The sequence below is a fragment of the Pantherophis guttatus genome, chromosome 1, assembly GCF_059756535.1.
Source record: "Pantherophis guttatus breed Tessera chromosome 1, ASM5975653v1, whole genome shotgun sequence".
In the NCBI taxonomy this organism is placed as follows: Eukaryota; Metazoa; Chordata; class Lepidosauria; order Squamata; family Colubridae; genus Pantherophis; species Pantherophis guttatus.
Window position 1 is genome coordinate 115383979 of NC_142063.1, and position 25041 is coordinate 115409019.

The window sequence follows — 25041 nt, forward strand, 5'->3', positions numbered from 1 at the left end:
GTGTACGTAAAAGATACGCTTATCAAGAATAAGGTACAACACTTAATTATAGTCATAGGTTACAAATAAGCAATCAGGAAACAATATCAATATAAATCGTAAGGATACCAGCAACAAGGTTACAGTCATACAGTCATAAGTGGGAGGAGATGGGTGATGGGAATGACGAGAAGATGAATAGTAGTGCAGACTTAGTAACTAGTTTGACAGTGTTGAGGGAATTATTTGTTTGGCCGAGTGATGGCGTTCAGAAAAAAACTGTTCTTGTGTTTAGTTGTTCTGGTGGGCAGTGCTCTATAGTGTCGTCTTGAGGGTAGGAGTTGAAACAGTTTATGTCCAGGATGCGAGGGCTCTGTAAATATTTTTTGAATTATCAGAATTATCCTTTGAAAGCTGAATGCAACAAAATTTCATTTTAATGTATGCAGATTAGTGTACATTTAAAATGACAATAAAGTTCTACTCTACTCTACTCTACTCTATCCTATTCTATTCTCTGCTTTATTTTCTTAAACTTTTTAATTTCGTCAGCTATTTCTTATTCCTTCTCTACACCCTGAAAGGGCTAGATGGCTTATACGCATTCATTTTTGCAATATTAACTTATTTGCCTGTTAACTTTCTTTAGGCAAAAATTTTTGTTTCAGTAGCCCACAGCCTCCAGGCAAATCACCTATCCAACTTTCCAAGGCAGAGAAAGCTGGAAAATGCTTTCATTGAAGAATGGTTTTGAGCTTAGGACGGGAGGCTGCGGTCCTTGCCATAAAGGCAAGGTACCCTTTCCTCGGCGCCTATAGAAAATCGCCACGCTTTTCACCGCCAGCCCCTCAGATCGTAAGAAAGCAAAGGTTTAACATCCCCCCCACCATCCCCCGAACCCCCACCCCCCCACTCGGGCGCTTTTAAATCAAAACGCAACCGTTCTCCGGTGGCTTTGGCCATAGAGACGTGAAGGGCTAGAGTGGCATCGCTCCGCCTTCATAGAGAAACGTGGCGTAGAACAGCCGTCCTTTTCCATCGGAAGCTTAAGCATCGCAGGAAGAAATGCCCGCCCGAAGCCTCGCAGCAGCGACGGTCGGTCTGTAGCTTCGGAAGGCGGAAGTGAGGTTGGTTTCCGGTGGCAACCGAAGGGGTTGCTTTGGGTCTCGTGTTGCGCAGGCGGGAAAGTGGGCGAGGGGGAAGGTGAGCGATGCGGGGCTTCGGGCCGGGAATCGCGGAGGCCGTAACACGGGTGGGCATGGAACCGATGGCCGCCGATGGCCGGTGTTGTGGTGGTGGAGGCGGCCTTTGTTATCTTCGTCTCTTGAGCGCGCCGGCTACGTAGAGCAGCGGTCTCTGACATCCGCCTCCCCTTAACTGGCGCCCGTTCACTCTTGTTATGGGGCGGGTGGGGGGGGGGGTGGCGCCTGCCATTCCCAAGTGGGGTAAAAGGGCAAATAAAGTTTTCCTGACTCGCTTCTGAACTGGCCAAGGCCGGTAAATTTGGGCTGCCACTGGGAAAACTTTATAATAAAAGATCCCAGGGCGGCTCAAGACGCTGAGCTCGTCGATCAGAAAGTTCGGCGGTTCGAATCCCTAGTATAGGTCTCCTGCCTGACGGGGTTGGACTAGATGACCTCCAAAGGACCCCTCCCCAACTCTATTGCTGTTATTTATTTATTTGTTATTTGAAACTGTGCAGGGATGCTGTTACATTAAGAGCCGGTTTGACAGGAAGAGAGTGCAAACATGTTTTTCTTTTGGAAGTAGTAAATGCTTGTGTGTATTCTAACTACTTTCCAGATTTCTGAAAAAAAGAAGAAGAAGAAGAGATCCGGTGTTCTTGGTTTCTCAGGGCTTCCTTTGCTTCTCTCAGGGTAGAATATGTCAGTCACTAAGACTTCTGCTTGATGTCCTTGTGCGGTTCCTGGCAAAGCACCTTCCAAAAGGGATACTTTTAGGGATCTCAGACCAGCCCCTGCCATAGTGGGCAGGGAGCTGTCAACATGGCAGATACATTGGAGTTCAATGAAATATACCAAGAAGTGAAGGGATCTATGGTGAGTGATTTGGTAAACATTTCTGAATGGATAGATCTTGATGATTTGGAGTTGGGGCATGGAAACTGGGTTAAAAGAGACACATTTATACATCTGGATAAAAATTAGGCTTGCAGGTAACATATCATTTTATGTAAGAGAACAGACATTGCCTCTCAAGAAGTCTGATTTAGGCATTGTGAAATCCATGATGCTGCAGTAGCTTAATTACTAAAATTTATCTGGAAATTGCTGATGGTAATCACATTTATCTAAACGTCTTTTTAATTAATGTAGCTAGTGCCATTTAATGTCTAGCTGGGTAGAGTAATGGTATATCTGGATACTATCACTGTAAAAATGCACAGGGAACCAGTTTAATTTAGTGTAGCTTAATTTAAAAATAAATAGCCCAAACTTCTAAAAAATCCTGAATGATTTGTGTTATAGTACAGGTAGTCCTCGACTTACAGCGGTTCATTTAGAGACCATTTGAAGTTACAATAGTACTGAAAAAAGTGACTTATGACCATTTTTCACACATAAAATGGCCCCATTTTATGGCCTTTCTTGCCACAGTTGTTAAGTGAATCACTGCAGTTTTAAGTTAGTAACATGGTTGTTAACTGAACGTTGCAGCATCCTGATGGTCACATAATCAAAATTCAGATGCTTGGCAGCTTGACTCATATTTATGATGGTTGCAATGTCCTAGGGTCATGTGATCACCTTTTGCGATCTTCTGACAACGAAAGTCAATGGGGAAGCCAGTTTCACTTACCAACCATGTTGCTAAATTAATAACTGCAGTGGTTCATTTAACAACTGTGGCAAGAAAGGTTGTAAAATGGAGCAAAACTCACTTAAATGTCTCACTTAGCAACAGACATTTTGGGCTCAATTGTGGTCGTAAGTCGAGGACTACAGTCACAGTGCTACTGTTTTGGTATTAGCTTGATTTCTAGGAATAGTTCTCTCTTCCTAAGTATGTTAATGTTGGTTTTTAGTTCTAATAAATTTGTGGCACTTGTCATTGATAATATATGTTCTCCATTTCACTGAATCATTTGTTTAAAAACTATTGTTTTTTCATGTACATGAAAGGAAGGCTATCTACATGGCTTTATAGTTACAACTTTAAATTGTATGATGCATGCAAGATAGTTCTAATTAAATAAACATACTATTGACGTGAATAATATCATTAAAAAAAAATCTTCAAATAGTAATATAGACATAATGAACGTGCCCCGGATACCAAACAAGAACAATTGTCATGTTTTATTGCTACATTTCTTTTTTGAACAATGGTACACTGTATTAGGTCTGGAAGAACATTTCTTTTGTTCTGCAAAAACATTTACATATTTTAACTGACAAGAAAGCCACTGTCTGTAGCCTAGGTGCCAATGATATTGAATTCTTCATGGCCAATCTAGGTTGGATCTAGCATACAGGTCTCAATTTACAACCACATTTGAACCACCAAATTTCTGTTGCTAAGTGAGATAATTGTAAATGATTTTTGTCTCATTCTACGACCTTTCTTGCTACAGTTGTTAAGTGAATCAATGCAGTTTTAAGTTAGTAACATGATTGTTAAGTGAATCTGGTTTCCCCACTGATTTTGCTTATCAGAAGGTGATCACATGACCTCAGGACACTGCAACCATCATAAATATGAGCGTGTTGCCAAGTATCCAAATTTTGATCATGTGACCATGGGGAATGTTGCAACAGTCCTGTGAAAAATAGTCCTAAATCACTTTTTTCAATGTTGTAATTTCTAACGGTCACTAAATGAATGGTTCTAAGTCAAGGAATACCTGTATATTTAAAAAATGTAGTCTGATGCATCTTCATTATTTGGGCACAATGTTAGAAGAAATTTCTATAACTTGATTGATTGATAAATTATGTGGTATTGAATTAATTGAGTTCAGGTCTTTCAGTGGTGCACTCACCACCATTGTAATTGAATCCATCCACCTTGCTGTTGGTTGTCCTCTTCCCTCTCTTTTCACCTTTCTTAGCAATATGAACTTCTCCAGAGAATTAGGTTTTTGTATTGTGTGTGCATAGCCCTTCAATTGCTTATCTATATGGATGTATCCTTGCTGCCAATGATTCTAAATTTTAAAGAGGATCTTAGAGACTCTTGAAAGAATGAAGTTACTTAGGGCATAAGTTTTATTTTTTTAATTTAGATGAGAAAATAGTCTATTCCTCCTTTAAATAGAAATTTGGTTCTCCTTTGTGTAAAAGATTAGGTACCATCCTTTGCTTTCGGCTGCTATTCAACTATTGTTTTCTTACTGACATTTTCTGTTCTGCACTAGAATGATGGCCGTCTGCGGCTAAACCGTCAAGGTGTGATTTTTAAGAACAGCAAAACTGGGAAAGTTGACAACATCCAGGCCTCAGATTTGGCAGAGGGTATCTGGAGGCGAGTAGCATTGGGCCACGGCCTCAAGCTGCTTACTAAAAGTGGCCATGTCTACAAGTATGATGGGTTCAGAGAGACGGTAAGACTCTTTTAATGCAAGTTTGTTTTTGAAATGATGCATTAGAGAAGAACTGCAGAGCTTTAATCAGATAGGCAGCTGAAGATACGTTATTTTAAAAACTATTGGAGTGTTCACTGCAGCAAGAGATTTTTCAGTTGGATATCTAATCTGATTACATCAGTGTTTTTTTTCAACCTTGGATCTTACACTACTGTTTGTAATATGAATGGCATTTGTAGCAGCAATGCTTGTTTCCTATTTAACTGTAACTGGAGATACTTGCATCAGCTGGTGACAACACCTAGCTAACCTTGACTAGCTAAATAGAGTTGGCCCCATTTTGTAATTGGATGTGGGAGACAACCTAGACATTCTAAAATTATTTATTTATTTGTTCGTCTTTTGAATTCATTCAATGAAAATATTTTTTTAAAGACCCAGACAGAAAGAATGGCAAACCACTTTTCCATCAAGCCAGGGAAATTTTATAGTTATATCCATGCAAATTGCCAATACTCCAGTTTAAATCAAAGCAAGGGTAATTTTGTTTTGGTTGGGTTTTTAAAAATAAGTTTGCATTTGTTGTAGGAAGTGTTAGTGATAAAATACACAGATTTTTTGATTCTTTTTTTTTAATGGCTCAACACCCACATAACTTTTCTTAATATTATAGTTTAGCGCTTGTACTGTAAGTATGATTTCGTATCAGGGGTATAATGTAAATTTCTGTAGTGTAAACAAAGGGACTAGCTTCAAATTACTGTTGTACATGTCTTTAGCTTGCTGGTGTGTACATTGACTGTTTTTATTCTTAGGAGTTCGACAAACTTTCAGATTTCTTCAAAACACACTTTCATTTAGATCTTGCTGAGAAAGATCTATGTGTAAAGGGCTGGAACTGGGGGACAGTCAAATTTGGAGGTGAGTTTTACACTATACCTCCATGGAAATTGGTAATTGGAAACAATTCAAAGAGACATAGCTAATTGAAAATGATAGATGGGTTTGTTGTAGTTATTTTGGGGGGGTAGGGGTGGATTGGTTGTTGGCTGTGAGGTAGTACGGTAGTTGAACTTACATATAGGACTAACATGTATTGTAATCATCACTTATTAAACAAGCAACAATTGGCTAAATTTTCATATTGTATTATGCTAAAACCTGTAGACCAGGACAATTGATTTTCAGTCTTTTTTTGCAACAGCTGCCCCAAACCTGTGATCCTCGATGCTAAATACTGAAGACATTGTTTTTGAGGCAAATTATGCTGTAAAATAGACTTTTAAAAAGCAAAATTACCATTCCCCCTTTCTCCCTCCAACAAAACTGTAGGACAGGGGTATCAAACTTGACTTCATTGAGGGCCACATCAGAGTTGTGTTTGACCTCGGTGGGCCGGGTGGGCATGGCCAGCTCGACGTCACTCGTGTTGGGGGTGCCTGTGGCAGCCCGAGCTGCCGGCAAAAATGTGTGGCCCTCCTGCGCTCCATTTTCACTGGCAGAGGGTTGCAGGAGGCCGTCACAGCCGAAAATGGAGCTCAGGGAGGCAGGAGCAGCCCTTCTGAGCTCCATTTTTACTGGCAGAGGCACCATGGACCAGTCCTTAGCTGTTTCCAGGACGGCCCCACTGGCCAGATCTAAGCACCCCGCTGGCTGGATCTGGCCTGCGGGCCTTGAGTTTGACACCCCTGCTGTAGGAGAATACTATTTCAGTCCAGATAATATCCTATACACTTTATATCATTTTCCTGCTTGGTGTAGCCTTGCTCTTGCATGTTAAATGTGGTTCCCAGTAGTCAAAAGGTTGCCCAACCCTTCTATAGAAACCTTAGTATGCAGATCACCAAGCATTTTGCAGTTAGCACATTATGGCTTAGCAGGCTGTGAGAAAGAAGGTAATGTACTTTGATGGGGGTAAACACTTTTTTTTTTTTTTTTTTGCAAGGGCAACTTCTCTCTTTTGATATTGGGGAGCAACCAGTTTTTGAAATCCCGCTCAGCAACGTGTCCCAGTGCACTACTGGCAAGAATGAAGTGACTCTGGAGTTCCATCAGAATGACGATGCTGAGGTGTCCCTAATGGAGGTCCGCTTTTATGTGCCACCCACTCAGGAGGATGGTGTGGATCCTGTGGAGGTAGGTTGAACTTGAAGTTGAAGAGGTGGCAGAGTAGAGGAAGAAACACTTGTTCATGAAACTCTCCTTGCTGTTCCAGGCATTTGCCCAGAATGTGTTATCAAAGGCAGATGTCATCCAGGCTACTGGAGATGCTATCTGTATCTTCCGAGAACTGCAGTGCTTGACTCCTCGTGGACGCTATGATATCCGTATCTATCCTACCTTCCTGCACCTCCATGGCAAAACGTTTGATTACAAAATCCCATATACTACTGTTCTGCGACTTTTCTTGCTTCCCCATAAAGATCAGCGCCAGATGTTTTTTGTGGTGAGGAATTTTGGAATCATTGTCAAAATATTTCTTGCGAGAAGTAATTGCTGTGTTTGCTTCTCACAATAGGTTTCCTTCAAAAACCTTTGGTGTTTTGTGAGCGAAACTAGCTGCTTAAATTCTGTATATCTAATTTAAACTCAAAAGTAAACTTATTCATGGTGAAAGGAAGAATCCAGAAATAGTCTCTTTCTCCTAGAGTTCACAGTTTCTAATTATTCCAGGTGGATGTCCATCTTCTTGGGTTATTATAAAATAGAAGGAACTTACCTATTTTCAGTATAACATTTGGCTGGTGGGACTTGCATCTCCTTTGTATTTTTGGACAATAGAAGGGGTGGAAAGAGGCAGCTTTTTCCTCAGTTTCTATATTCTCTTTTTATCATACTGGGAGATAAGACCAATCTCCTTAGGGAACTGTCCTTGCTACGTATTTAATGCACTTGGCCCATAACAAAATGGCTTTTTTTTGGTCTGGCATTCATATGTATAGTTACTGGTGTCTCTGTTCTTTCCAGATCAGCTTAGACCCTCCTATAAAGCAAGGCCAAACCCGCTATCACTTCCTTATACTACTGTTCTCAAAGGATGAGGATATCTCCTTGACCCTCAACATGAATGAGTAAGTTCCCTTACATGGTTAAGATTCATATATCTCAGGAAGCCATGGTTGCTTTGGCCCTGGTTTGTTAAGTAAGTCACAATGGCTGGATTCACAGATTGTTTAAACCATAGTTAAGCAACCTGAAAGTCTTTGTATTTGGTCTTGCATTTGTTCATAAGGGATGTACACATGTGTAAGATAATTGTGAAAATGGACCATTTATATAAAATAATGTCATTTATGGTAGCAGCATATCCAACTGTTTTAGGACAGGGCATGTGTCCCATCTGTTCTCTGTTACTGCTCTCAACTCCCAGGCTCACCTGATGTCCTAATATTGCAGAGGGAGTCTGTCTCTATCTTGATTTGTATTCTCTCTGCTTAGGGATGAAGTCGAGAAGCGCTTTGAAGGACGGCTCACCAAAAATATGTCTGGGTCTCTGTATGAGATGGTCAGCCGCGTCATGAAAGCCCTTGTGAACCGCAAGATAACTGTACCAGGCAATTTTCAGGGGTAAGGAATGTAGATTGTAGGAACAGATGAACTGTGAGTAGTCACCTTTCAGTGTTCGGAAGGGGAGTGACAAAGAAAGGCATTAAGACCTGAGTGATAGGTATAATGAATTACACAGTAATAACTACATTGAGTCTCTACAGGTAGTCCTTGACCGTACGACCACAATTGAGCCCAAAATTTCAGTTGCTAAGCAGAGCATTTGTTAAATGAACTTTGCCCCATTTTATAACCTTTCTTGCCACAGTTGTTAAGCGAATCACTGCAGTTGTTAAGTTAGTAACACGGTTGTTAAGTGAATCTGGTTTCCCCATTGACTGCTTGTCAGAAGGTAACAAAAGGGGATCACATGCAACCGTCATAAATATGATTCGGTTACCAAGCATCTGGATTTTGATCATGTGACCGTAGGGATGCTGCAATGATTGTAAGCATGAAAAATGGTCATGAGTCACTTTTTTTCAGTGCTGTTGTAACTTTATATGGTCACTAAATGAACTTTGTAAGTCAAGGTCTACCTGTTGTACTAAGTACTTTTTCCTCTTAACTACTGTACTAAAGTTAAGCCAATTGGTGATAAACAGTTTTTTCCAGAATGCCATCACTCTGCTAAACAAATAATTCCCTCAACACTATCAAGCTAGTTACTAAGTCTGTATTACTATTAATCTTCTCATCGCTCCTATCACCCATTTCCTCCCGCTTATGACTGTAACCTTGTTGCTGGTATCCTTAAGATTTATATTGACTGTTTCCCTATGACTGTCGTTAAGTGTTGTACCTTATGATTCTTGACTAATGTATCTTTTCTTTTATGTACACTGAGAGCGTATGCACCAAGACAAATTCCTTGTGTGTCCAATCACACTTGGCCAATAAAGAATTCTATTCTATTCTATTCTATTCTATTCTATTCTATTCTATTCTATTCTATTCTATTCTATTCTATTCTATTCTATTCTATTCTATTCTATTCTATTCTATTGATGCTTGGGCTCCCCCGTTTGATAAGCTGTCTTGGTATTTTTTAATAAATGCCTTCATCTGGCTCAATGAAATTTATATTGATGTTTCTTTTCCTTTGCTAGACATTCTGGAGCCCAGTGCATCACGTGTTCCTACAAGGCTAGTTCGGGCCTCTTGTATCCTTTGGAACGTGGCTTCATCTATGTGCACAAGCCACCTGTTCACATCCGCTTTGATGAGATTGCTTTTGTCAACTTTGCTCGTGGGACCACAACAACACGTTCCTTTGACTTTGAGATAGAAACCAAGCAAGGGACACAGTATACTTTCAGCAGCATAGAGAGGTAAGTGAATGCAAATCCAGCAGAGCTGTTGGGGGATGCCACCCATCTCAGTTGCTGCTTTGTAATGTATAGGCTGTCTCCCATTTCAGAGGATGCTAGCAGAACCTTTATGATTCAAAAATTCTGTTTGTATTGCTTGTCTGCTACTGTGACCCATGATTTCAAATGTGGTTTTTTTTTCATTTGATCTTCATCTTCCTTGATCCTTTTCCTCCTCCTCCACCACCACTACCACCCTTCTCTCCCTGCCCTCAGTTCCCTGCAGTAGCAACAAAAAATTGTACTGCTCCTGTTTGATCGGTTTCTGCCATAAGCAGGTGAATATTGGTCCTATGCTAGATCCTACATACATACCTGTGATTTCTATTCCCTGCAGAGAAGAATATGGCAAACTCTTTGACTTTGTGAATGCGAAGAAACTGAACATCAAGAATCGGGGACTTAAGGAGGTACTTGTTTCAGGGGGTGGGCTAGAGAGAACAAGGAAAGGCAATTGCTGTCTAGTCCTGTTCCTGATCTGCTTGGGGTGGGATGGGGGTTTCTCTCTCTCTCCAGAGCTTTCTTCCTTCTCAATTTCTGTTCTCTCCTTGTAGAAGAAAAAGGTCTGTGCGATTATCCCCTCCTCTTCCTCCTCTTGGTTCAGGTCTCCTCTGCATGGCTGTGGTGAAAATTTCTAATCACCATAGTATAACCTTGCATGAACCACAGGGATGGGGCAGTAGCCTGCTTTGCTCCAGGAGTGGCTTCTACCTAATCCATTGTTAAAGTCACCAGCATGATTCCTCCCTTTCCCTGGGGAGGGAGAGTGTATTTTAGCAGGTTTCTGGGAAGCAGCATGTAATTGGTTGTTGAGGCATCTGCGGAATTTGTGGTACCAGAAACTTTTTTTCTGCAGTTTGTGTGCCTAGGAGCATGGAGGCAGGGGGCGCGGGAGGACAGCTACAGGTGTAGAATCTCTGCATGCTTTAGGCGTCAAGATGATTGAAGAATTTTTATTTGCTTGCGGCAAGTGAAACCCTTGCGCTCATAACCATGGAGCCCATTGTGTGTGTTACTAGGGCATGAAGAATGTGACCTACGATGAATATGACGGTTCTGATGAAGACTCCCATGATGCCTACTTGGAGCGGATGAAAGAAGAGGGCAAGATTCGTGAGGAACATGCAAATGACAGCAGTGAGGACTCCGGAGAGGAGACGGGTGAGCTTTCTTTCAGTGGCTGGCCTGATTTCTCCAAATTGATTTCACTTGCAGTTGGGATCTTTTTGTCTCTTCTTCTACAGAGGTGCAAATGCCTCACATTTCCTGTTAATCTCTTTGGATTAGAAATAAGAGTTTTGTTTTGTTTTCTTTTTTTTTCCAGATGAGTCATTCAATCCAGTGGAGGAAGAGGAAGATGTGGCAGAAGAGTAAGTTAAAAAAAAAAGATACCTATTTAGTTAGATGCTCTTGTTTAAATGTCTGTGGTATATGAATGAAATTGTGGTACACATTAGTATTGTTTAATAATAGTATTACCTAGTGATGTTAGATTCATGTCATATTTTGAGTTCTTGAATAACAGGCAGGCTACAAATCTTACAAAATAACTACTTTTAGAAGGGCTGGTGCTGCTTTTCCTAGAAGTGAACATGAGGTCACTATGACCAGGCTAGAACCAAAATATGCAACCTGTTGCCCTCCAGATATTATCTTCATAACCTCTGAATGTTAATCCTGAAGTCTGGGCCTTTGGAAAATTGTAGTTCAAAGTACCGGCATTTGCAAGTCTAAATTGCCTGCTTGTGTCTTAGAAAATGATTGAGATAACCTAAGAATGCAGAAGCAGGAAAATCTCAAGATTAAAATAGTTCCAAGTCAAAAATATGAAATATATGTGCTAAGAATGACTACAAAAATATAAATAAAGGTTAGTTAAGTTTGACTGTAAAATACCATTTGTAGGAATAAGGTAAGACTGAAGTTGGAGTTTATTTAATAAATTTATTTAATGAATCCCCTTAGGCAACTCCAATTTTAAGGCAACTGACTGTGTAATTGTAAATTAATCTTGCAGTGAAGCAAGAATGTAGAGGTAATCTCTGGAAGATAAATAGCATTTACAACAGAGTCATATGGTATAGAAAAAGTTATATCTTCAGGAAAATCACAAGCATCAGAAATATGGATACTTTCCTTGAAGCTGGTGGATAATTTATTGAAGGAAATGATGTCAGGAAAGAGAATCTGCCTGAATGGAATATTTATGAGTGGTTTTGCTTACTTATTTAGGAAGCTTTTTGATGGGTTTCTGAAAAGAAAAACATACTTGCAGAAATAGAAGACTCAGTCTAAAAATCATTTTTCCTGATGATTCTTTCATATAATGGAACCTGTTTGTACGTTATAAAAAATATTTCTGTAAATGGCCATGTGTCGTTTGCTATGTATGTATGTGTAAGAAATAATTTATAGAAATGTAAACTCTTAAAAATCTTCTAGTACCTGATTTCTTCGAGATTGATTGTATAGAATTCTTTGTAAGATTTGTTTTTGACATAATGATCCTGTGGTGTGAAGTATCAGGAATTGTAGATTAGAACTGAGATTTTATTAGGAGAAGGAATACCTGTAGACATGCACACTTATTTTGCTAATCGTTTTTGACCCACCCCTCTTGACTTTTTCTTGAGACAGGTTTGATAGCAATGCCTCTGCTAGTTCTTCTAGTAATGAAGGGGATAGTGACGAGAAGAAGAAACCTGCCAAAAAAGCCAAAATTGTTAAAGAACGGAAGCCCCGCAAGAAACAGTCTGAGGTGAAAACTGATCTCAACTTAACATGCTGAACGGTGTCTGTCCGACAAGATAATGATTGCATTCAGTATAATTAGAACCAATCTCGTATCCTGCTGAGTACTCTCTTCTGTTGCTCAGAGATCACTGGAGACTCAATCTTATTTAGAGTAGCTGACCTCCATCTTAATTTGGAGGTTTTGGTGGTTAGAGAACCTTCACATATGACTCAATTGAGTAATGCCCCTCTGTGTCTACAGAGAATGGACACTATCAGCAAAACTAAGTAAATGAAGCAAAACTCTCAAATCAAAATCAGTTTCGCAAATTATATCTGAATTAATGTAAAAATGAATTTAGTATAGGCCTTACTTTTTTTCAATGAGGAAATTGACCTTTGAAATAGATTCTCTTGAGGCTTCAGTATCATAACCAAAGTTTTAGAAGGCATAAAGAAGCGGAATCTATGTCCGAGAAAGACTTCAGGATTATGGAATCAGAAGTGATCCTTGAGGTCACCTAGTGCAACTGCCTATTCAGGGCAGGATCCCCTAGGCTAGAGCAGGCCTGTCAAATTGGTGAGCTGTGGGCCAGATACATCACATGGAGGCCACACCTGCCGTGGCTCCGCAAAGGCAAAAAAGTCGCGATATGTCACGATCTGGCCTGTGACGTGATCGAGTTTGACACTCGTGCCCTAGAGCAGGGGTGTCAAACTCAAGGCCGCAGGCCGGATCCAGCCCACAGGGTGCTTAAATCTGGCCTCCGGGGCCACCTGGAAATAGCAAAGGACTGGCCTGCAATGCCTCTGTCAGCCAAAACGGCGCGGAGAGGGGCACACCCACACCCTGTTTTGGCCAGCAAGGTGCTGCAGGAGGCATCCGTCCCATCTCACCCTCCCTCACCCTGCCTGCCCACAGAGGAGAACTACAATGCTGATCCAGCCGTCGAAGAAATCCAGTTTGACACCCCTGCCCTAGAGCATGAATTAAATTGCTAAAAATAGTTTGTGGCTCCTTACAAATGCTGTTTATATAACAGAAATACATTTATAAATTTATAAAATAAATATCATTTATAAAATAAATTTATAAATGATATTTCTAAATGGATGTTTTGGGATTGACCGCTTTCACTGACAATCATTTTGCCAATGGAGCCTCTCTTGAGACGATCCATTATAGGTCCTGAAAATTCCCAGCATGTTCATTGTCTCAGTAATGTTTGCCCTCCCATGGTTGTAGAGAGGCTTTTTCCATTCAGCGGTGGAGAGAGCTCAAGGAGAGTCTTGACCATGAACAAACCCACATAGCAGAGGGCTGCTGGAGTACAATCAGAAACAAGTTGGCTATCCCATTTATTTGAAAGCAGAGGCCTAAAAGGTTCTGCAGTTCAGAAGGGAAACATCTTTTACGATATCTGTAGGATAGACCGGGGAGAAGGCTTCCTTTTCCTATGTATTTGTGCTTTTCCCCTGATTCTCTTCTCTTGTACCACCTCCTAGGGTAAAAAAGGGAAAGACCCCAATGCCCCAAAGAGGCCTTTATCTGCGTATATGCTCTGGCTCAATGCTAATCGTGACAAGATAAGATCAGACAGTCCTGGCATGAGTGTCACTGATGTGTCTAAGAAAGCTGGGGAACTGTGGAAAGGAATGTCAAAAGAGAAGAAAGAGGTGAGTCAAGATTTGGTGCTGACTGGAATCCCATTTTGGGGGGATGACAATGAGTAGAGTTTTAATTTTTTCTGAAAAAGTGTTATAATAAATCCCAAATTATTAACTTTCTAGAGCACAGTAATCCTATTCTTATTGTCAGGTATTCCCACAGGAATACTAAATTTCATACGGACTTTTGGGTACCACTTAAGATGAAAGAAACATAATTCCTAAAATCGAATGCTTGAGTATTTAAAAATAGAACCAAAGACTAGGGAGTTATGAGGCACGATAGGCACTTCTGAAATTGTACAACTGATGGGGACTTTAACATAGTGGGAGAGGATATGCCTTGCATACAGAGTACACTAAACTCAATTCCTATTAGCAACCAGTAAGAGCGGCAGAGACTTCTGTCTACAAATCTGGGGAGTTTATATACTGAAACTCTTAGGCTCGGGTGGGGAGACCCAGTTCCAATCTACTTTCTGACCAGAAGCTCATTGGATGACTTTAGGCCAGTTGTCCTCTCATTCCAAATTATGTCAAGATTGATTTGGGGAGAAATTGGAGAGGGAAGTATTGTGTCACTTTCCTGAGTATAAGGCATGATTTAAATCAAATAAATGAATGATCTACATTGGTATTGCTGGGGATTTGGGGAAATAGCTTCCTGAACTCCAATGAAAGTCTGTGCTGGATTTAGCAAGGCTGCTACTTTTGCGCTGTTCTGCTATTCACTAGAGATAAACAACCATTTCAAGAGCAAAATGCTTCAACTTCCTAATGCACTTTGCCTACCTCCCCAGATACATTTGAGTGTTTAATTCGTGATAGTCCATTTCTGGTAAGAAGAGTCTGCCCCAAGATTGGAATCTTTTGCCTTGGAACATTTTGCATATCTTTACTTTCTAGGGCAGAGTAATCCTATCCTGATCATTAGGCGTTCCCACAGGAGTACTAAATCTCTTACGGGCTTTTGAGTCTAAAACTTACCTTCAAAACCTTAGCAAATCAGCCTAAGGGGAAAACACTATTGATTTAACGAAGTTGGGATTTTGAAATGTAACTTTCTGTTTCCATGACATTTGGATAGGGTACACTCAGGATGTAGTAGGAATATTATATACATTAACATGTACTATATGAATGGGGATTATGCAGTTTAAACAAGATGTGTAGAACTGGCTGTTTGGCTTGTAGGAATGGGAGCGCAAAGCAGAAGAGGCCAAGAGGGATTATGAGAAGGCTATGAAGGACTACAGTGAGGGAGGCAAAGTGGACAGTTCTAAGAGGTGAGCAATTATATAAGAGGTTTCCCCTCCCCCCACCCCATCTCTCCTAAACCAAAAGGACTCTGCTATTGCGGAAACTTGTCTGTGTTTTTACGTGTACAGAGAAAAAGCCAAAAAGAAAAAGCCAGATAAACCAGGGAAAGGAAGAACAGAGAAGAAGGTAGCGACACCTGTAAAATCTGCTAGCAAGACTCCTCTTAAACAGTTAGGCGAGAGCTTCAAGAGCAAGGAATTTGTGTCCAGCGATGAGAGTTCCTCAGGCGAAGACAAGAAGGAGGTGAGTTTTAAAATATAGTGGAGGTGGCTGCTGAGCCGTGGTGACACAGTAGTTGGAATGCTGTATTGCAGGCTAATTCTGCTGACTGCCGGCAATTCAATTCTCACTGACTCAAGGTTGACTCAGCCTTCCATCCTTCCGAGGTGGGTAAAATGAGGACCCAGATTGTTGGGGGCAATATACTAACTCTGTACACCGCTTAAGAGAGGGCTATAAAAAGCACTACGAAGCGGTATATCGGTCTTAAATGATTTTATTTTATTTATTTATTGAATTTGTATACTGCCCTACTCCCGAAGGACTCAGGGCGGTGAACAGCCATAGAATAAAACATATAAATACAAAATTTAAAATAGAATAAAACGAATTAAATAATTTGGCTGAACAAATTTAAAACCCCAATAATTTAAAACCAAATTTAAAATTTCCATTTAAAAAGGGGAAAAACTTAGGTCAGGCCAGCTTGATGAAATAAAAAAGTCTTGAGCGCGCGACAGAAGGTTCGCAGATCCGGGATCCTCCGTATCTCCGGGGGGGAGCTCGTTCCAGATAGTAGGTGCCCCCACAGAGAAGGCTCTCCCCCTGGGGGCTGCCAGTCGACATTGTTTGGCCGACGGCACCCGGAGGAGCCCCTCTATGGGAGCATACTGGTCGGTGGGAGGCTATTGGCTATTGGTGGTAGCAGGCGGTCCCGTAAATAACCAGGTCCTAAGCCATGGAGCGCTCTAAAGGTGATAACCAAAACCTTCAAGCGCATTCAGAAGACCTCCTGGAAGACCACCGGGAGCCAGTGCAGCTCGCGCAGGAGAGGCGTTACATGGGAGCGCCACGTCGCTCCCGTCACCACCCGCGCGGCCGCACTCTGCGCCAGTTGGAGCAGAGTGATCAAGCAAATGATATTGCTTGATGTTGGCTGTAAACTAAAAAAAAAAAAAATGGAAAAAGGCACTGTTCAGTTTTAGCCAGGTTCTTTTTTTAATGCTTAGGCTTGCTACAGAAAAACCTACACCACCATCCTTCTAAAAATTGTAGATTGTCGCGCTCAGAATTAATCCTGATTGCTTTGTTGGTCTGAGACAATACATTGTTTGCATTTAGCAGTGAATATTTATTTACTTGGGGTTTATTGACTTCAGAACATTTTACTCTTTAAAGTTAGTCTCTTGCAATTTGGCGTGTGGAGTGGTCCTGTGCCTGGGCTTCCCTGTGCTGAAAGCATGTGTGGAATACATCAATACTTCACCTGCCTGCACACCATCAGACCGGATGAGATGATTGTTCAAACATCATCTTCCCAGTTGTCACCATCTGTCACCATTTACCAACCCCAATGCAAGAGCATTAAAACAGGATGAGAGCAGGAAATGCTAGCTTTTCTTTCCGGATACGATTCTTCTAATTTAGAACCTGTAAAACATGTATCTAATCCTATTTGTCTTCCATATTTCTAACAACGCTTGTTCTCTTCCAGGACTCTGATGAGGAGGAGATAGCCAGCACGCCACCTAGTTCAGCAGAATCTGCCTCTGGCTCTGATTAGCCAGGAATATTCAAGCCATCACACTGGTTCCCCTAGCCCTCCTGCAGATGGCATGGGAGACTGACTGGACATTTTCATCCAGGCCAATAGGCTGAAGACCTGGCAAGGCATAGGGATACTTTTCTTGTTTCACTGGCCTCCTCAGCTTGTTCCCTTTCCAATACCACAGTAATTAGTCAGAGCCAATTACTGCTTTTGGGGAGAAAGGATGCCACCTAAAGAGAATCGAGAAAGCCAGCAATCCCTTGTGTTCTGCCTCCATGTTGTTGTAGGCGCACTGTATCCTTTCAGATGGCAAGCTGAATGGCATACAGCTGGAAGCTGGGACACTGTACGGTCTCCAGAGTCAAGTTCAGTTGGTATTTCATCTTTCCCTTTCTGTTTTTTTAAAAGTTCGCTTTGCATTTCTGTTTTATCATGGCTAACTGAATTAATAAAAAATAAAGTGACTATAGATGGGGTTTGTTGTAATATAATCCAAGGTAACAGCCAGACCAGAGCAAGAATCTTTCAATCTGGAGAGCTGCAAGGAGGGGAAAGAAAAAAAAAAAAGTAGCCATAGGTTTCTGCAGCAGCAAATGCGGGGAAAGACTTCCCCTACTGCCACCTCTCTTGACCTGAGCCAGTGATTTCCCTGGAGGCAGTTGTGTAGCAGCTGTATCTTCCTCTGCCTTGGGCCAAGGGTCTTAACTCTACTGCCTTCCATTAGCAACAGCACTAATTGTATTTAAAGAGCCATTGTGTGCTGCTGGGACTTGGCTAATGCAAGGAATAGTCAATAGTGTGGGGGTCTGGCAGTACAGGAGGCCCCCATCAGCGGTAATAGCTTTGAGCATCTTTGGCATTAACACTTGGGACATTCCTGGTTTCTCCTACAAGTGCTGCGTAAGGCAGGGTGGGGAGAGAGATGCTGTTGTGCTCTTGCCTTCTAGCAGAGGCCAGAAGGGAACACAGTGAACGGTGATTTTTTCTCTCTCTCTCTCTCTCAGACTTAACTGTCCATAACAACCGATATGAAGGCACTCATCAACTCTGGAAGGGTTAATGGTGGATTGAGACTGGTCTCTGGTTGCATGATAGTGGCTCTTCATTTGATAAGGAGGTTATTCCTCAAATCTGGCTAAAGATTCATGAATAGACATAAAAGCAGTTGAAATTCCCAATTCAGGCCACGGAGTTCAGCCTCTACATTAAGGATTCTCCTGGCATAAAACAGGTTCCAGCTTAATCAGTATTCTGTCCCCTGGATATGAAAGAAATATCATTAGGGAGATATGGAAGCAGAATATGGCAATGAAATCATTTATCCCAATCGGCATATTGCATTGTTACAGGATATTCTCTTGGCTAAAATCTGAAAAAGGAAAACCAGTGCATGCTACTGGCCGTCACAACATCATTAGAGAGTTGGGTCATACATATTATGCACTGCTTTGAATAATTTATATGTTCCAACCTGGTTGTTTAGACATTAGAAATGAATGGCTGGTTTTCCAGATTTCATTTCCCCATATTACTATAGTTGCACGTACCAGTCAACTGCTTATTGTGTTTTTTCATTGTCATAAAATAACACTCACAATTAATGCTGACACAATTAATTTTATTTTACTAATTTCTTTATGAAAAGACCAGAAAGAGTTGTCATTAATAACACAAACATGCTTTGAATCCTATCTGCTTGGGCGAAATAAGATGTTCCCTCATGTATTCCTGGCTCTTTTCTATAATCCCTCTGGAACAGGATGTGTGCACATTTGTGATGGGAGCAGGAGGTCCCTTATTGGTTGTTATGGTCAGGTTATCTGCAGTTGACCCCCTTTTGGGGGGGGATGTTTGAACTGACAAAAATACATTTCTGCATTCATACATTGGCTATCTATGGTATTCTGCAGAGATGGATTATGTAGAATCCTAGGCAGACCGCCTGGTTATTTCTTCCCTTCTTGCACAACCGGAATTCATGGGGTTTTATTTTACATCCTTTGCTCCTTTAATGAATAAATGAGAGGCTATGTACTGTGAAGAGCCAGAATCGAGTTTCATTATTTACAAATTATTTCCCACCTTGGCCCTGTAGCATAGCATAGTCCACACGCTCCATTTGTAAGAATCCTCATCTACCCAGGAAAAAAGACAAAACAAGAGAACACTCTTTGATGCTCTTTGATTGGCTTCTGGAAAATTGGAATGTTTTAACTGGTTTTGGTAGCTGTTTTGTGAAAGTACCTTTTCATCTTTAAATATATATATATATCCACTGGCTGAAAGAGATAGTTTACCCCTGCAGTTAGATGCTGTGAAGGTTTTATTTTTTTACTAATAATGTCAAATAAGTTGTAGTTCTCTGGTTCGTAGCTTCAGTGATTATGATCAAAGCTGTATTTATGTACACATAAGAGAATGTTCTGCATAAAATGTGTCACGCTTCTCTTGATTCTTAATTATTCTGCAGATAAAACATAAAAGAGAAACATGATTGTCATAGGATTACAAGACATTTAAACAACATGTCAAAAGTGAAGGTGTGATATAATTTCTTGGCACATCAGGATTTTTTAGATTTTTCTCTCCAATGATCAAATAAAGGAGATACAGCATAACAGATGTCTTCTATGAGTTTGTACGCAGACATTGTTGGTTTTCCTCTAATTCCAAAAGGATAAAAAACATTTAGGAGCAGGATGAGAGGAATTAAACAGGATACAGCCTTTGTGGTATTCTGATTTTTCTGCTGAAAGGGTTTCAATTTATCAAAGCTAAAAAAGCCTTATGCCTCATTACCTTTCCACATTCTGAGAGGTTTAATGGATTCTCCTACCTGGATTTTTTCTTCTCCTGCCCCATGAATAACTGCATGACTTTTCTAATAATTCTTTATCCTTAGCAATGTCTCCCAGTTAAAAAATACTATACTATACTCTCAGCTCTAGGATGCAGTCCATCAAGAAACCAACTCCACAGGAAAGCTATACCTATATTTTATTTATCTGGGAATTTATAAGTAGATAAATAAATCTATACCTATTTATTTATTTATCTAGGAAGATAATCTTGCAACGCTGCTTGTGTTATATCTTCCTCCTATACTATCTGGGTCAGGGAGGATCCAACCTGAATCTCTTCCTAAATCCATCTCCTCCCCCAGAGCTCAAGGAATGCTTCTGCCCCTTTTTGTGACTTCTGAATATACCCTTCATGCCATCTTCATGGCTCTCTAAACTTATTTTCCAACAGGTAGAAGTCATGCTACTACCAAATACTAAGACCATATGTGTATAAATAGTTGCCTGGGATCATGTCTTCAACAGAAAAAAAGTCCACTGGAGTTGAGCAGTCAATATATTGAAATAAACATGAAGGTCTGCTTTATATCTATGGGGATTCTCAGTCATCCAGGTCATAGTTGTCCCAAAGATGCTTTTTTCAGGAGGCAACTGGACTTTCTTGCTTTTCTTTGAAGTTGTTTCACTTCCACATCCAAGAAGTTTCTTTAGCTCTGGATGGTGGGGAATGGAAGGATTTGACCAGCTGTGTGCAAGGAATATAAATCCTTCCAATTCCCCCACCATCCAGTCAGAGCTGAAGAAACTTCTTGGATGAAAAGCGAAACATCTTCAAAGAAAAAGAAGAAAGTGCAGTTGCCTCTTGAAAAAAAAGCACCTTTGGAAAGATCTGCTTTGTATCGTGGTGACTTCGCTTCCGACTTTTTTGATGCGGCATTGTCAGCAGGAAGATCTTAAAAGAATGGGGAAGTGGAATGACAGTGGTATACCAGGTCTATCACAATTTCACAGCTTTTAGAATATTCTGTTGGTGTATCAACTTCCTGTTGGCTGTCTGCTTTCCTGAGCTAGCCATGGTTCTATTGGAGGACAACCTTAAATATTCTTGATTTCAACATACGTAAGGTTGCTTAATGGGATGCGGTGGCTCAGTGGCTAAGACGCTGAGTTTGTCGATCGAAAGGTCAGCGGTTCAAATCCCTAGTGCCACATAATGGGGTGAGCTCCCGTTACTTGTCCCAGCTTCTGCCAACCTAGCAGTTCAAAAGCACGTAAAAAATGCAAGTAGAAAAATAGGGACCATCTTTGGTGGGAAGGTAACAGTGTTCCGTGCACCTTTGGCATTTAGTCATGCCAGCCACATGACCATGGAGACGTCTTCGGACAGCACTGGCTCTTCAGCTTTGAAACGGAGATGAGCACCATCCCCTAGAGTCAGAAACAACTAGCACATACGTGCGAGAGGAACCTTTACCTTTACTTTTAAGGTTGCCTACTGTATTCCATATTTTGCAGCATATACATTATATGTGCCCTTCTCTCTTGGCGTGCAGTGTTGGATGTGAAGTTTATGCTAAACAAAGAGAGGGGAGGCAATTTTCCCATTCCTCTTTTCTATTCAAGCCTTGAGTGCCTTGAAAACTCTACTTTATAAAAGAGGAAAGACAGTCTACCTTCCAGAATAGTTTTGTGAAATGGCATGGAGCACAGGCACACAGCAAATGGACACAATTTGTTTTGTATCTAGCAGATTTTACCGGATCTTGTTCTTTTCCGTGAATTAAAGCAATTCTGGATTCATCCATTTTATTAAAACAGGAGATGGCTGCATAAGAAGACAGTAGTGGCCAAAATTGTGGAAACCTTTTGGGAAAAGTGTATTTTTGAGGTTTGATGGCTAATAACCACTTTTTTTTTTGGCGTTTCAAGATAATCATATTCCACTTCTGGAATGGCCTGGGAATAGCCCAGACCTTAACCCAATTGAAAATCTATGGAGCTGACTAAAGAAACTTGTTAGTCAGAAACAACCCAGCAATAAAACCCAGTTAATAGCGATCATTCAATCTTAGTTTCACATTATAACAGCTGCAGAACTAAAAGACTTGGTTCATTCCATGGCAAATTGTTGTAAGGCCATAATTCATGCTAAAGATTACCCAAGATTACCCAACTAAGTATTAACTGATGTGATAATTTTTGTATATCTCATTTTTTCTATGGTGATAATTTTTGTATATCTCTTGTTTTTCTATGGTGATAATTTTTGTATATCACATTTTTTCTACGTGTTTCACTTTTCTTCTTTATGCTGTAACTGCTATTCTAATAGCAAATCCTTCATAAAAGTTATTGCATTACATTCTTGATTAAATTATCTTTCCATTGATATACAGTATAATTTTATGGTATTATTCCCCCAAAAAAGTGGTGTTATTAGCTAGCTTTAGAAAATACACTTTTCTCAAAAGGTTTCCACTATTTTAGCCACTACTGTATTACTCTAATAGAAATATTTTAATGTTCCGACATAAATCATCGTGTGAACTCACTTGGTCTTTTACTCAAATGTGATGATGGCACTTTAATGCATTTAAGATTGAAACTCCCTCAATCACATATTTAAAAAAGTAAGAATGTGCCTTTGTAAATGCAAGAGATTATTTTTGAAGTCTTGAACTTTTTCTGAGGCTTTTCTTTATGGCTTCTTTTAACTTGGATGATTTTCTCCATCTGGTTTTTATGAGGGTGGTGGGGGGAGGAATACATTTGGGGAAAAGGAAAGGAAGGAAAGGAAGACATACACACCCAGAAAAATTATGGAGTGGATGCAGCATTTTAGTTATCTCCATATATATATATTTCTTCTAGTTATTAAATGTAAACTGTCCAACCATGACAGCTAAACCTACACACTTATTATGATTATGTCTAGTCTATATTCTCAGCAGTTTTGACCAAATTTGTAGAATATTATATAACAAGTGATATGCAATATTTGATGGTCCTTAGGATCTGGTCAGTCCTTGTAGAAAAGCTTTTTTTAATGCCTTCTTTCCTGTCCTTTTCTCCTATCATTGCTTTCCATCTCTGTAGGTTTTTTTTTAATATCTTAGTCTATAGAGATTCTCAGTCATCCAGGTCATGGTTGTTCCAATGACAAGCTTTTTCATCCAAGAAGCTGCTTCAGCCCTGACAGGACAGTGGGGAATGGAAGGATTTATATTCCTTGCAGACAGCTGGTAATCTGCATCCTTTTAGAGCAGTGGTTCTCAACCTTCCTAATGCCGCGACCCTTTAATACAGTTCCTCATGTTGTGGTGACCCCCGACCATAAAATGCGTGGCAAAAGTTCGAGCGTGTAAGCGCTCCCGCGCTCTCGCGTGCCAGCACCAATAATGCAATGGGCGCCCCCATTTGCTCATGCGCGCATGACCCCCATGCTCCTAATATGCATGCATCTCACTGCATGTGCACATGCAACCTGCACTGCGCATGTGCGCGCCCTCCATGCACGTGCCCCCACTTTTTCCAAGAGGGCCGGCGTGCCTCTTAACCGGAGGGCAACCAGTTACCAGCCCATTCCCTGGCGAGACAGCTGTTCCCAAGACGAAAAAGCGGGTATATGTGTTTTCCGATGGTCTTAGGCGACCCCTGTGAAAGGGTCGTTCGACTCCCAAAGAGGTCGCGACCCACAGGTTGAGAACCACTGTTTTAGAGAGTCATTGAAGCACTTGGAGGTTTATCTGTGTCTTCAGGGTCACCTGAGTAGTGCTGGTTTCTGTAGTCTGCAATTTTTCCTCTGGAAATCCATTCCTACTCCCACACCATTCAAAGGGTGTTCATCCCAAATTGTATAGCTACAAGTCTGTAGAGATTCTCAGTCATCCAGGTCATTTATTTTATTATTTATTTTATTTTGTCGCATTTCTATGCCGCCCAACTCCCAAGGGACTCTGGGCGGCTTACAATAAAGAATAAAACAATGCGAACAATCCCATAAAAAGTATTAAAAAGAAAAACATTAATTAAAAACTTTAAAAATGTTAAAACACATGCACTTCAATTCGTGGCCGGGTCTCGCAAGATCATTATAACGAGATCAACAGCCCCAGGCCTGCTGGAAGAGCCAGGTCTTCACTGCTTTGCGGAAGGCCAATAGGATGGGGGTGGTCCGGACCTCAGGAGGTAATTGGTTCCAGAGAGCCGGGGCAGCCACAGAGAAGGCCCTCCCCCGCGGGCCTGCCAGCCAACATTGTTTAGCTGACAGGACCCGGAGGAGACCGACTCTGTGGGATCTTACCGGTCGCTGGGAGCTATGTGGTAGAAGGCGGTCTCGAAGATAGCCTGGGCCTGAGCCATATAGTCCCAAAGGGGCTTTTTTCAGGAGGCAACTGAACTTTCTTGCTTTTTTTTCTTTTGAAGATTCTTTTTTTTTTTAATCTCCTGTAATTACTTGGTGATAGTGGATATTCAACCTACTGCATTATGATTAGAACACCTGAAGTGGCTCTGCTGCTTCTTTTTCCTGTGCTAGGACAATACATTTGGGGGAAAATGGGGTGTGTGTGTCCAAGAGGCATGATCCAATTAGAGTGGATTACCTGATTTCAGCCGTCCATTTAAAAGGAGGTGGAAAACCTCTGAGACTCTCTTCCAATCACCTGCCTGTCAGATCACATTTTCAGCTATGGGATAATTTAATAAGTACTGAATTGTTTTGCTGGAAGCTGTCAGAGAAGAGTCTGTTCTTTCCCTGCTACTTGGTGAGGGCAAGACTGAGGACTGAATGCTTCAGGGCTGCAAAAACTTGACTTAAGAAAGGTACAATGGAAATCAGAGACACATCCTTCTTGGTGCAACTGGAAGCAAAACAAAATATAGACTCCCTTCCCCTACCCCAAGTTTGGCGATTCTTGCATTCATTGGGAATGTACAGATCAGTAGGCAAAAATAAATGGGGATATGCTTCATTTACCAAGCTTGGTGACAAGGTTGGACAAATGGGAGCTATTAACATCCTATTGCATGGCCTTAACAGCTTTTATTGGACTGGTGCCTTCATCTTTCCTGTTTTGATAGGCAACCATTTTTGTGAAAAGTGTTAGTTCAGCTTGGCAGTTGCAAGGCTTAGCCTAATTTTGTTGACCTCCTGTGGATAGCCCAGCCTCCTTTTGACTAGGAGAGCCAAAGGCACCTGCCTTTTAAAAACATTTCCAGATAGGCATTAACTAGTATTTAGTGGAGAAGGGGTTAATGGAAAGGCGTAGACATACTAAGTGGCAAACTCTGCTTCACTTTGTATGCTCT

General features: G+C 40.9%; 1 protein-coding gene across 3 annotated transcripts; it reads left to right on the plus strand.

Annotated features, from left to right (window-relative positions):
• Positions 1-284: 284 nt before the first annotated feature.
• On the plus strand, positions 285-19548 carry SSRP1 (structure specific recognition protein 1). Of its 3 annotated transcripts, none has more exons than XM_034420348.3 (17): positions 285-1106; positions 1783-2039; positions 4358-4543; positions 5341-5446; positions 6471-6661; positions 6741-6971; positions 7493-7596; positions 7964-8092; positions 9181-9402; positions 9779-9851; positions 10461-10602; positions 10766-10811; positions 12079-12199; positions 13681-13851; positions 15037-15128; positions 15231-15405; positions 16877-19548. In XM_034420348.3, exons 2-17 carry the CDS (start codon positions 1986-1988, stop codon positions 16943-16945), a joined length of 2112 nt encoding a protein of 703 aa, XP_034276239.1. In that variant the 5' UTR covers positions 285-1106; positions 1783-1985; the 3' UTR covers positions 16946-19548. The 3 variants fall into 3 exon arrangements, with proteins under 3 accessions (XP_034276239.1, XP_034276238.1, XP_060543807.1); XM_034420347.2 differs by having other exon boundaries at positions 1038-1182; XM_060687824.2 differs by lacking the exon at positions 285-1106 and adding an exon at positions 1141-1231.
• The last annotated feature ends 5493 nt before the right edge of the window (positions 19549-25041 follow it).